Source organism: Amblyraja radiata, chromosome 18 (genome assembly GCF_010909765.2).
Source record: "Amblyraja radiata isolate CabotCenter1 chromosome 18, sAmbRad1.1.pri, whole genome shotgun sequence".
NCBI lineage: Eukaryota > Metazoa > Chordata > Chondrichthyes > Rajiformes > Rajidae > Amblyraja > Amblyraja radiata.
In genome coordinates, this window is record NC_045973.1 from 33,400,420 (window position 1) to 33,415,108 (window position 14,689).

The 14,689-nt window shown below is 42.1% G+C and overlaps 1 protein-coding gene across 1 annotated transcript in view; it reads right to left on the minus strand.

The window, feature by feature from the left end:
• The window catches only part of gnai2 (G protein subunit alpha i2), a 206,816-nt gene that overhangs the window by 43,143 nt on the left and 148,984 nt on the right, over positions 1-14,689 (minus strand). The window contains exon 5 of the mRNA XM_033037082.1: positions 12,765-12,893. Coding sequence (XP_032892973.1) covers positions 12,765-12,893 — 129 coding nt within the window. The remainder of the gene's footprint in view (positions 1-12,764; positions 12,894-14,689) is intronic.

The window sequence follows — 14,689 nt, forward strand, 5'->3', positions numbered from 1 at the left end:
CCGAATGGTGAGTTTGCAAAGTTCCATTGACATTAACTATTCTTCCTTCCCGTGAACCTACAGTGCTCTCCACAAAGACAAATCATTTATTTATTTGCCTCTGTACTTCACAATTTGAGAATTATAATAGAAAAAAAAATCACATGTGGTTAAAGTGCACATTGGCAGATTTTATAAAAGGACATTTTTATACATTTTGCTTTCACCATGTAGAAATTACAGCTGTGTTTATAGATAGTCTCCCCATTTCAAGGCACCATAATGTTTGGGACACATGGCTTCACAGGCATTTGTAATTGCTCAGGTGTGTTTAAGTGCCTCCTTCATGCAGGTATAAGAGAGCTCTCAGCACCTCGTCTTTCCTCCAGTCTTTCTATCACCTTTGGAAACTTTTATTGCTGTTTATCAATATGAGGACCAAAGTTGTGGCAATGAAAGTCAAAGAAGGCATTATGAGACTGAGAAACAAGAATAAAACTGTTAGAGACATCAGCCAAACATTAGGCTTACCAAAATCAACTGTTTGGAACATCATTAAGAAGAAAGAGAGCACTGGTGAGCTTACTAATCGCAAAGGGACTGGCAGGCCAAGGAAGACCTCCACAGCTGATGACAGAAGAATTCTATCTATAATAAAGAAATATCACCAAACACCTGTCCGACAGATCAGAAACACTCTTCAGGAGTCAGGTGTGGATTTGTCAATGACCACTGTCCGCAGAAGACTTCATGAACAGAAATACAGAGGCTACACTGCAAGATGCAAACCACTGGTCAGCTGCAAAAATAGGATGACCAGGTTACAGTTTGCCAAGAAGTACTGAAAAGAGCAACCACAGTTCTGGAATAAGGTCTTGTGGACAAATGAGACGAAGATGAACTTATATCAGAGTAATGGCAAGAGCAAAGTATGGAGGAGAGAAGGAACTGTTCAAGATCCAAAGCATACCACCTCATCTGTGAAACATGGTGGTGGGGGTGTTATGGCCTCAGCATGCATGGCTGCTGAAGGTACTGGCTCACTTATCTTCATTGATGTAAAGGATACGCAACAAAATACTAAACGTGACTACTTCCATTTACACGACATTGCTGTGAACCAAACATTATGATGCCCTGAAATGGGGAGACTATGTATAAACACTGCTGTAATTTCTACATGGTGAAACCAAAATGTTTAAAAATGGTCTTTATTAAAATCTGACAATGTGCCCTATAATCACGTGATTTTTTTTCTATTGCAAATCTCAAATTGTGGAGTACAGAGGCAAATAAATAAATGACGGGTCTTTGTCCCAAACATAGAGGGCACTGTACATAGAGAGGATTGGCAGTGCACTTTACAGTGGGGGCATCACAGTCAATGTTGCTGTGCCCTTTGAAGTTTTGAGCATAATTTTAGTTGGACTCTGGAACAGGATTGGAAACTCCACCCAATTTCCCCTTTCCTACCTAAACCAGGGAATCTAGGTCTGTTAGACAAAAGTGCTGGAGAAACTCAGCGGGTGCGGCAGCATCTATGGAGCGAAGGAAATAGGCAACGTTTCGGGCTGAAACCTTTCTTCAGACTGATCCAGGTCTGTTAGGTTTGTTTTGAGCGGATGTAGCAATCTGAAATAAAACTCAGAGTCCTGAGAAATCATATCACGACTTCTGGGGGGAAAAAAGACACGCATGCTCGAGTAACTCAGCATCTCTGAAGAACATGGACAGATGACATTTGGGGTCGAGTCTCCTCTGGTAATGTTATGTGGAGAAAAAAAAGTAATCTTTCTGTGACGACCAGATTGTAATCATGCTTAGTCTTTCCGCTGACTGGCTAGCACGCAACAAAAGCTTTCCACTGTACCTCATTACACGTGACAATAATCTAAACTAAAACAACAGCAAGGGTGTTTACAGAGTACTGTGAGTACTATGTTTACATATCTGTTGTGCTGTTGCAAGTAGGAATTTCATTGTTCCGGTTCAGGACCTATGACAATAAAAAACACTGCACTCCAGCATATCCTTGTGTGCAGGAACAGGTTAATTTTCCACAAGGTAAGGAACTCTGAATTTCTTTTCTGCTTTAACAATCAGGGATAATCACAGTCTTCAATATGCAAGGAACATTCAGACGGGCTGTGAGTTTTAAAGATGAACAATGGCATCTCTGTTGGGGACGGAAAACTTTGATCCACGATCAATTTATTTTTTACACAGTCAGTGTTCTCTGACGTCAAAGGTTACGGGGTGATTGGGATTGAGAGGGAAAATGGATCAGCCGTGATCGAATGGCGGGGCTGACTCGACGGGTCGAATGGCCTAATTCTGCTCCAATGTCTCATGATCTCCACCTCCTGTATTTCCCTTAGGCTAAGATTATCAATCAGACGCTCTTCAGCCATTTTCCGTATGGGGCATGATGTTTGACGCTGCCTATTAGTGGGAATTATATTCCAGCATCACGGACCACAGTACCACACTGTGACCAACTATTACATTTCAAATCTCCAGGAACCAAGTCATGTCAGGCCAATAAATTCCACAACCAAACCAGGTTTGCCATTTGCCTTTAATTCCTCTAGCGTGTTCAAACAGTTCGACATAAGGTGATGGGATGCAGAATTCAAGTCTACTCCGCCATTCAATCATGGCTGATGTATCTCTCCGAACTCCATTCTCCTGCCTTCTCCCCATCAACCCCGACACCCATACTAATCAAGAATATCTATCTCTGCCTTAAAAATATCCATTAACTTAGCCTCCGCAGCTTTCTGTGGCAAGGAATTCCACAAATTCACCACCCTCTGACAAAAGAAGTTCCTCCTCATCTCCTTCTTAAAGGAACATCCTTTAATTCTGAGGCTCTGGCCTCTGGTCCTCCCACATTCCCCCAATTTCCCCCTAATTTTCACTTCAAAGTCCATCACAACATGGTATGCATCAATGCCCACTTATCAACCGTTCTGGTACACTAACAATGCATGTCAATGATTACATCAAAATATCCAGAGAGTGCAAATAGCAGTAATTGGCCAGGCCAGACGGCAGTCAAGGTTACCGTAGTGAATTGCTGCTACAGGTGAGGTTTAAGTTCAAGCTTTTACTGAAGATCTAAAAGCAATTCTTAATGCCAACAGGCTGGGGATGAACATTCTAAATAAGCTTGATCTGCTAGAGGAAATAAACCTGCCAAAAAGAACAGCAGAGTTTGTTGGAAAGCTCGCATACAACAATAAATAATGGCACCAAGTTAAAACAATGAAAAGCGTGGTGCTAGATGAAAGTTGTGCAAACAGATCAGGATTCTAATTCAGCTTTGCAAAGTAAAATACGAAAGCTTCTGGAAATCCTAAAACAGCAATGCTGAAAATAGACAGTTGGCTGGGCAGCATCTCCAGAATTAGAAGCAGAATTTAATATTGCAAGGTGATGGTCCTTTCTCAGAACTTCAACCACAAAATATCAAACCAAAAAGTCTCAACCCAAAACATCGCCTATTTCTTCGCTCCATAGATGCTGCCTCACCCGCTGAGTTTCTCCAGCTTTTTATCTACCTTCGATTTTTCCAGCATCTGCAGTTCTTTCTTAAACAGACCAAAACATTAGATCTGTTCAAAATATTACGTTCTGAATAACTCAGTGGGTCAGGCAGCATCTGTGGAGGGAATTGATAGACTATGTCTCAGGTTGGGACCCTTCTTATGACAAGAACCGAAACGTCGCCTATCCTTTCCCTCCACAGATGCTGCTTGCCCCGCTGATTTACTCCAGCATTTTGTGTTTTGCTCAATTGCAGCATCTGCAGGTCCTTATGTCTCCACGTTAGCTACAGATGCCATCTGGTTTACTCAGTTTTTCTAGCATTTTCTGTTTAATTCCAAATTCCAAGTCTGCCATGTAATCGTTCGTTTCATATTGCTTACTCCATTTATCTCACTACCTAGAACTGAAAAAAGGCAAACAATTCAGAACTGCAAACACTGCAAAATGTTACTGTGTAATTTCCATGCAAAAATTGAGAATTTATTTTCAGAAACTATTGCACTTCGAAAGGAAACGGTTATGGCCAAAGATGACTTTAGCAGAGTGCATCCGCTAAACACACCCACCATTGAATACTTGCCCTAATCTCAGTGCGCAGTATGAAAGCAGGCTCAGTTAGTTCAGATAGTGGACTGGCTGCACATTGATTAGAGTTCCCTTACATGTGTCCCTCATACGAGCAGAAACAAACGAAGCAGAGATCCATTATGGACATATGCCAAGGAGGCATGAGGGAAAACATAACGTTATCCAAACAAGATGAGGAAAACAGCTTGCACAGCATGGAAGTAGTTCATGCAATGCCATGATCAGGCCATTTTGGCACTTTAGCTGCTTGTAGAAGTCTACTAATCAACAATGTCAGATCCACATTGAATTACAGCTGAAGCAGTAAAATAGATGAGCAGAAGAATCATACAGCATTCAGCCATTATGCCAGAGCCAGACCTTTGAAAGAGCTATCCTACCCATTCTCTTTTCCTTAAGAAATGGAATTTTAAACATACAAATCTAATTCACAGAGATGTTGCCTCAATTGGAATTATGTGTAGAAATTGCCTACGCCGAGTTTTCCCTGGTACAAAGGGGGCCAAGGGGTAACCTGACAGAAGTACCGGTATGTAAAATTATGAAAGGAATAATCTGAAAAGGGTATCAAACTGAAATGTCACCTATTCCTTACCGCCACAGATGCTGCCTGACCCGCTGAGTTACCTCAGCATTTTGAGTCTATCTATAGATAGGATAAATGGCTAAAAGTGTTATCCCTTGGCAGGGTTATCAAAAATAGGTCATAGGCTTAAGGTGAGTTGTAAAGGGGATGTGAGGGGCAAGTTATTTAGTAGCAGGAATTGATATCAGGAATATGCTGCCAGAGGAGGTGGATACTATTTCTCATTTTGGAAGCATTTAGACGTGGGATTAGTGTAGATGGGCAAAATGATCAGCATGGACTTGGTGTGCTAATGGACCATTTCAGTACTATAAAATTCTACCGGACATTCTAAAATCATCAGAAGTTCTGCAGATTATGTTGTAGTATCACTAAACTTTCCATGCATTCTAGATCATCATAATTCAGCATGAAATAAAAGTCCCTTAATTTCAAGTCTGGAAAATTTGCAGTCCCAGTGCTCCAGGTAGATCCCACTTAAATAAGTTTCAATTACCAAGAAAAATAGGCTTTTCACCCCTGGAAGGAATTCAGAGCAAATCCACAAGGTTAATGGGTTAGGGTGGCTGTGGTTGCATAACTGGATGATGGATCTAGTGACATTAATTCAAAACCTACAAGAGCATCTGGGGATCTAAAAGAAATTAAACAATTTGGAATAAAAGCTTTGATAAGAATTGATGATCAGGAAACTATTGAATTTTTAACATAAACTCATGCAATTTACCGAGGAGCTTTCAGGAAGGGAATCTGCTGCCTTTCCTCTCTGGCTTACGTCAGACTCCAGGGTTATGTGGTCGACTAAACTGCCTTCTGGAACAGTCTGGCAAGCCACTCGTTGAGGCTGAGAATGGAACATTAAATAAAATTTGACGGAGAAGCCTACATTCTAAGAAGGTTCATTATTTGGCCAGACGCCACACAATTCTTATTAAGAATGAGCAATGTGTGAAATACACTCCTAAATTAAAATAGGAGCTGAAAGCCCTCTCCACCAGAAGCCCGAGGAAACAGAAGACAAAAGAGACGGCAGATGCCAGATCCAGACTGAAAACAAAGTAATGGAAGAACTAACTGTTTAGCAACATCTGTGGAGGCAAAAGGTGTAAGTCGACATTTTGGGTCAAGATGCCATCTCAGGATTGAGAGGAACATAAAAGGTTGGCAGTATGTAGAAGAATGAAGGGGTTGGGATAGAACTTTACTTTGCAGGACTTCATCTTGCACTAACGTTATTCCCTTTATCACATATCTGTACACTGTGCACGGTTCGATTGTAATCATGTATAGTCTTTCCACTGACCGGTTAGCACGCAAAATAAGCTTTTCGCTTTACCTTGGTACACATGACAACAAACTAAACTAAACTAAGGTGGTAGGCGAGGGTATGATGAGCAGATGGAGCCAGGTGGGGAAGGGGATGAAAAGATTGAATAAAAGAAGAAAGCTAGGTGGGCAGCTTTCGTGGGAGGAGAGCCTTGTGAAATACCTGATTGGAAATTTTAATGTTCATTGGGTTGTAAACTATCTAAGCAGAATCAGAGATGTTGTTCTTTCCAATTTGAGTTCAGCCTCTGTAGAAACGTAGAAGGCCGAAGACAGGCAGGTTAGTTGGGGGTGTGAAAGAGTTAAAAGGACATGAAACCAGATGTCGCAGAGCACAGTGCACCACGTTATGTACACAGCACAGTGTTCCACAGAACGGTCACCTCGTCTATGCACGGTTTCTCTGATGTGCAGAAGGCCACATTTTGAGCACCAAATCCAGCAGGCCATGTTGGAAGTGCAGGTGAAACTTTACCACACTTGGAATGGCTCAGATATCTGGATGGTGGTGAGGGAGAAGGTAAAGGGACAAGCGTTATACCTCCAGCAGTTGCAACCTCTCCCGATATCTTTAGCCCACAAACCCATGTAACGTCCCGGTGAATCTCTCCTGCACGCTTTCCAATTTAGTGACATTCTTCCTGTCGCTGGGCACCCAGAACTGCACACAGTAATCCAGGTGTGGGCTCACCAACAAGAGAAAGAAAGCAAGCAGACAAAGGGACAGGTTAAAGCTGTGAAGTGCATGTGTCAGAAACCTGAAGCAAAGAGGAGATTGCTGAAAATGGCCAGCAGATAAGGTACTGTCTGCGGCAAGAGAAACATTGAGTTAATCTTGCAGATAACTGTGCAGCAGAACTGGCTAGATCTGATATACAGGAAAAGGGAGTTTGCTGAAATTGGTGAATTTAATATTGACCCCTGAAGACTGCAGTGTCTAGACAGATAATGTAGTACTATTCCCCAAACCAACATCAGATTGAGGAACAGTACCTTATCTTCTGTCCAAGCTCACTGTTGCCTTTAGAATGCAACGTCACATTTAGCAATTTCAGTTGCACTGGTACCTATGGTACATGTGCTTGTGAATACATTCCCAAGGGCATGTGCTCATCAGATCAGTGCAGCAAAAGGGACTCAATGCATTCTAGAGATGCATCACAGACAGCTCTGCTGTGCCAGGAATACATTGCAAATCCATGCCCGACACATTTCTGTGTATTGTTGTAAACCTCTGCTCTCCTCTGGCACTTTCTCGCCAATAAAATCCACTCCAAGTGTTTATGCAAGAAGGCTAATTGTGACGGGTGGTGTGTGTTACAGTTGCAACAATGGAGAGGTAATGGAGTCACCACTAATAATGCATCAGTCCTAATTCCTAACCCAGTTCTTTAAACAAAATGCTATAAACTCTATATTAATCCACTGGAAATATTTACATTTAATCTGCAATTTAAGTCAGCCATTTGCTAAATTCTTCTGAATTTTACTCACATTTTTTTGAAAATCAAAATAGTGCTGATTTAAGAAAATACAATATTTTTAAAAACAGCATTAACAAGTGATGCACAGAAACTGTACCCGATTTAGTCAAATTTCTAATAGCCTACTTGAAAATAACCCAAATATATACACACACTGGTCACTAATGATTGCATCCCTACAAAAACCTTCCGAGTGTTTCCCAATCAGAAACCTTGGATGAACTTTGAGACTTTGAGATCCGCACTCTCCTGAAGTCCAGACACAGGGCATTCACCTCCAATGATACAGTGGCCTACATGAAGACCAGATACGACCTTGGTAAGGCCATAAAAAAAGGCCAAAAGGGACTTCTGCTCCAAACTGGAGGACGAGACAGATGTTCGGCAGCTGTGGCAGGGTCTGAATGCAATCACCTCCTACAAGGCAAAACCAGGAGGCAGCTCGAATGCCGGTGTAACATCACTCCCTGACGAGCTCAATGCGTTTTACGCACGCTTTGACAAGGAGAATACTGATGTGCCTTCCCGATCCCCCATTCGCTGTGATGGCATTTCAGTCTCAGTCACAGAGGCCAATGTCAGGAAATCCTTCAGAGGGGTGAACCCCCGAAAAGCACCTGGACCTGATGGTATACCCGGCCGTGTTCTAAAAACCTGTGCGGACCAACTGGCGGGAGTTTTTACGGACATTTTTAACCTCTCACTTCTGAGGTCTGAGGTCCCCACCTGCTTTAAAAGGGCATCAATTATACCGGTGCCCAAGAAGAGTAAGGTGACATGCCTCAATGACTACCGACCAGTGGCACTAACGCCGGTGGTGATGAAGTGCTTTGAGAGGTTGATCATGGAGCAAATCAACTCCTACATCGACAAAAACCTGGACCCACTGCAGTTCGTGTACCGCCACAACAGATCAACGGTGGATGCGATCTCGCTGGCCCTCCACTCCGCACTGGACCACTTGGACAACAAAAACTCATATGTCAGGCTGTTATTCATTGATTACAGCTCGGCATTTAACACAATCATCCCCTCCAAACTGGTTACCAAACTCGCAGAACTGGGTCTCTGCGCATCCCTCTGCAACTGGATCCTCGACTTCCTCGTCCACAGACCACAGTCTGTTCGTATTGGTGGAAATGTGTCAGCCTCAATAACAATCAGCACGGGAGCACCTCAAGGCTGCGTGCTCAGCCCCCTGCTGTACTCACTCTATACCCATGACTGCGTAGCGAACCACAGTGCGAACTCCATCATCAAGTTCGCTGACGACACCACTATTGTGGGGCGTATCACTGATGGGGATGAGTCAGAGTACAGAAGAGAGATCGAGCAACTGTCCATATGGTGCCAGCGCAATAACCTGGCCCTCAACACCAGCAAAACCAAGGAACTGATTGTGGACTTTGGAAGGAGTAGGAGGGGGACCCACAGCCCCATTTATATCAATGGGTCGATGGTTGAAAGGGTCAAGAACTTCAAATTCCTGGGCGTGCACATCTCTGAAGATCTTTCCTGGTTCGAGAACACTAACGCAATTATCAAAAAAGCTCATCAGCGCCTCTACTTCCTGAGAAGATTACGGAGAGTCGGATTGTCAAGGAAGACTCTCTCTAACTTCTACAGGTGCACAGTCGAGAGCATGCTGACCGGTTGCATCGTGGCTTGGTTCGGCAATTTGAGCGCCCTGGAGAGGAAAAGACTACAAAAAGTAGTAAACACTGCCCAGTCCATCATCGGCTCTGACCTTCCTTCCATCGAGGGGATTTATCGCAGTCGCTGCCTCAAAAAGGCTGGCAGTATCATCAAAGACCCACACCATCCTGGCCACACACTCATCTCCCTGCTACCTTCAGGTAGAAGGTACAGGAGCCTGAAGACTGCAAAAAACAGGTTCAGGAATAGCTACTTCCCCTCAGCCATCAGGCTATTAAACCTGGCTCGGACAAAACTCTGATTATTAGCAACCACTTTCTGTTATTTGCACTACCAGTTTATTTATTCATGTGTGTATATATTTATATCATGGTATATGGACACATTTATCTGTTTTGTAGTAAATGCCTACTATTTTCTGTGTGCTTAAGCAAAGCAAGAATTTAATTGTCCTATACAGGGACACATGACAATAAACTCACTTGAACTTGAACTTGAACTAATTTAAACCTCCTTTAAGCAATAAATATCTCTTGTTATGGTTTGATTGAAAAGACACAACAATTGATAAATGATTTGGGACAATCAAGCTACACTGGTGAATTTTTTTAAATGCCATGGTAATAGTTCTCAAGTTTCCTTTGTATTCCACTCCAGAGTCCTTAATTATTCTGAAAACTGAAGACGACCCACAATGGCAATGCAAGTTTAGATAGATCCTGCAATTACAATGAGTTGCCAGCGGGTAGTAAATGTATTGCATTATTTGCAGGACTTTACTAACTGCACAGTATTGGGAAGGACACTGGGCATTTTACCCCAGCTACTGGGCAAGGACATTACTTTGATAAAACTTCCCTCTTCTAAACATTGAGTCCCTTTTCTGCAGTGACATTTGATAATATACCCTTTGAGCAATCAGCAATATTGCTTTCCCCTGGTTCAATTATATCAGGGGCCATTTTTGTGAAGCCATTCCCACAATTGAGCCCTACTCAAACATTTGACATTATCATACCATTATTATTGAAAGAGGCCTTTTGGTAATTGGGTAGCAATACTCAAATAGAATAATTTGTTGCGAATACCGGTCCACCACCGATTTTCCAGAAACTGATGGTCCGGTGCCCTCTTCAATCTGAATAAATTCATGAGAGCGCACCTGAAATCCCCCCGAAAATGTGACGCCTAGGCCGGGTAAGGTGAGCGATCCTGACCTCATCGGAACTTCCGCGCTGATCGGCGGGTCGAATCTGTCGCTTGCGGCCGGGACTCAGGACTTCCGGCCCGGCCAGAGCTGTACCCATAACTGACATCCGAGGCCGGGCTGCTCAACACCCAGCTTGAGATCTAACTATTTCTTTGGTTTACGTTTCATTCGCAAGAAGAAGACATCCGAGGCCGATTTTGCGGGCCGGTATCTCGGTCCATTAGCGGCTCAGGTGGACTGTTCCGATAATGTTGTACTCCTCTCGGAGGCTGTGACCTCTACGGGTCCGGCAAAATGGATAACTCAGAAAGCCTCAGGAACCAAGGGTGCTGGAAAATCAGTGGTGGACCTGTACCTATTCTCTGGATATCTCTGGATATAAAACAATAATCACCAACCTGATGAGATACAGGTTAACAAGACCAGATTTAATGTATGTTGCTTTTGAAAAGGGATAAACATAAATCTTCCAACATTTGAACATTTTGATATTTAAACAAATGAAGGGAACGCCTGTCCGCCCTGTCATACGTAAATACCTCCTGTGAACCTACCAGTATTCAGCTTTTACAGGATATTAAAAAAATGAGGCAACTGACATGCCTCGGGGACAGAGGCGAGTCTGAAAACAAAGACACAATAGGGAAGATAAATATATGCAAGCGGTGAGATACTATAAAAGTTGATCCTGCCAAATTTCCTCAGGGATTTTTCATATTTCCATAAAAAGGACATCCAATCCAATTAATTACCACCCAGTATCCCAAGGTGGGAAGATATCTTCTACATAGCAGCTATATAGGCCAATTCTGTTTCGGCAGATGATTTTCAAGCACCACATTAGCAAGGAATTGGTGTCAGATAGTAGCCAGAGCAGACAAGGCTAATACATTTCCTTCCCTGATGGACATTGGGTCTTTAGGATAATCTGATAGCAACCATCTACTTTTTTTTCCAATCCTTTAATCTACCGAATTAAATGTTTATCTTCTGTACTCAAAGGATCAATGCTTAGGTGAAAAGCAGCTTTGGCAAAGACCTACCAGTGGTTTCTCTTTCACCCCTTTCGGCACAAAATTGTCCCTGACCAAGGAAGATTTAGGAAGGCGTGAACATTAAAACAAACATTTTCCAACATAAACAGCTGTACAAAATGTTGAGCAAATAACTTAAGTTAAGCAATGACAAATGAACAATGATACTTTCCTAGAACCAATGACACGCTCCTTAATAACCATTCAGATCTTGCTTCAAGGCAAGGCAAGGCAAGGCAAGTTTATTTGTATAGCACCTTTCAACAACAATGTAATTCAAAGTGCTTTACATAAAACATTATAAGCATTGGAAAGAAACACATATGAAATGACATTTAGATGTAAAACGATTATTAGATTATTCAGATAAAATAATTACAAAATTAAAAGCAATCAAATAAAATATTTTAAATAGAATAAAACCAGGAATAGAAGTTACAGTGCAATATAGGTAATTAATAAATTGTATTGTTTACTGAAAGGCAGCGGCAAACAGAAAAGTCTTCAGTCTAGATTTAAAAGAGCTGAGAGTTGCAGCAGACCTGCAGTTTTCTGGGAGTTTGTTCCAGGTATGTGGTGCATAAAAACTAAATGCTGCCTCTCTCCATGTTTAGTTCTGACTCTGGGGACACAGAGCAGACCTGTCCCAGACGATCTGAGAGGTCTGGGTGGTTCGTAGCTAAGCAGAAGATCAGAAATGTATTTTGGCCCTAAACCATTCAGTGCTTTGTAAACCAACAGTAGTATTTTGAAATCAATTCTTTGAAAGACAGGAAGCCAGTGTAAAGACCTCAGAACTGGAGTAATGTGATCTACTTTTTTGGTCTTAGTGAGGACTCGAGCAGCAGCATTCTGAATTAACTGCAGCTGTCTGATCGACTTTTTAGGGAGACCTGTAAAGACACTGTTACGGTAGTCGAGCCTGCTGAAGATAAATGCATGGACAAGTTTTTCCAAATCCTGCTGAGACATAAGTCCTTTAATCCTTGATATATTCTTTAGGTGATAGTAGGCTGACTTTATGACTGTTTTTATGTGGCTGTTGAAGTTCAGGTCTGAGTCCATGACTACTCCTAAGTTTCTGGCTTGGTTTGTTGTTTTTAGCATTACCATTTGAAGCTGGGTGCTAACTTTTAATCATTCTTCCTTGGCTCCAAAAACAATTATTTCAGTTTTTTCTTTGTTTAATTGGAGAAAAGGCATGCGAGACCATGTATCTATCTTCAGGCATGCGAGACCATGTATCTATCTTAAATATATATATTTTATTGATTTGTGCAGGGTTCTTTTGTTGTTAATCTAATCAGAAACATGAGGATTGGCGGCAAATTTAATAACGTGATTCTTACTTGAAATGTAGGTCCTTAAAAGTAAAGTGGGTCTCGACAATGCCTGTAGTTTTGACTCTTGTTCGCAATACATCTTGCTGGGTGGGGATGTAATCAGATCTTGCTATCCTTTCAAGATCATTCAGATAGCTGTAAGAGAAAAGCCACACGTTTAAGTTAATTATCCAGCGATCATGAGGCAGCATATAATAAAATAACACTCCCCATGTTTCAGAATAGGCTAATGCAAAAACAAGTTCAACAACATGATGTGTCACATGCAAGCTACAAATAACACCACTGTAGGATTGGTGGGTGGAAGAAGAGTAATTTTTCACAAGGGATTAGTCTCTTGGCATGACTGACCCACTCACTCTCATCTCTGATAATTCCAGTGCTAGCTTCTCTAACATTGGAGGCCAGAAAGGATAATATGGCCTCAACCCATTGCTCAAGGAAGTGAGAAAGGCATGGGGTCTCAGGAAAAGTCTGTAGTCTAAATTTTCTATTACCTTCTACAAGTGTTGCTTCTCAAATACCCCTTTTCATAGCTGTCCATTGGGTTAGTGAAGTAAGTGTGTGAAACAGCATTAGCATATAGTGGAAGAGTGTCCATTCTCTTAACTGTAACATCCAGGCCAATAAGAAAAGGATTGAGCAAAGATGTGCATGCGTGTCTGTACGAGTGCATGAGTATACAACGACATTTAAGATATAATTGAGGCTATTGCAGCCAGATTAGCCGAGTTAATTCCGACTCTTAAAATGGAAAACAAATCCAGCTAATTCCCACCCAATCAGCCCATATTTCTAGGGCAGTGATGAAATGTGTCATCGACAGTGCTTTGAAGCTGCACTTCCTCACCAATGACTGCTCAGTGACCAGTGCAGACTTGTAAGGACTAGTCAGCTCACAACATCATTGTAGTCTTGGTCCAAACATGTACCAAGCAACTGAGAACATGAGAAATAAGAGCAAGAGTTGACTAATTAACCTAAGTATTCATGAAGATCGAGGCCGTTATTGACACTACACCTAAATTATTGTGTAGAATTAGAACACAGGAGCAAGGAAGCTATTTAGATCACAACTGAAGCACTGTATGCCATAGTACAGCAGAGGAAAAGGCCCTTCGGCCCACAATGTCCATGCCAAACAAAATAGTTGCCAGTTGCCTCCAGAATCACCTTTTTGAGGAAGTTAGTTATTTTTCAAACTAGCTCCAATAATGCCTGTATTATCGTGATAACTTTACTTCAATACTGAATGGGCTGTGAAACGCTTTAGGATGTTTAGTTTAGAGATACAGCACGGAAACAGGTCCTACGGCCCACCGGATCCGTGCCAACCAGCGATCCCTGCACATTAACACTATCCTACACCCACTTGTTTTACATTCTGGAGCGCCCCTCCCTATACATTGCAATGGTACATAACTTCACAATCGCCTCCTCGTCATTAATATAAGCTCCCCAGCACTATTTCCAGGAGTGTGAGAATTATTCCCAGTTCACTTGCTGCCAGGAGCAAGCTTAGCATCCAGCATTAAATTGCAAGCGTTGGCCCCACGTAGAACAGTGGCTTTTCTTCACCTCAAGAGAATATCAAGCATGTACTAGTATCTAATCAGTGTTGTACACCAATGCAGATTAGTGTTGACACACCAATGCAGTAATCTGCAGTGACATTGTGTGCTGCAAAGCTGGCAAGGCTTTGAAACTAATAAAAATGAACTGCAAATACACCAGAGAGAGAGAAAATGATGGAGTAACTCAGCAGGTCAGGTAGCATCTCTGGAGAAATTGGATAGGTAACTTTTCAGGTTGGGACCCTTCTGCAGACTATTCTTTTTCTCCAGAGATGCGGCCTGACCCATCAAGTTACTCCAGCATTTGATGTCTATCCAGGGTTTTAAAACTGCTCATTAAACAGAGCAGATTCCTGC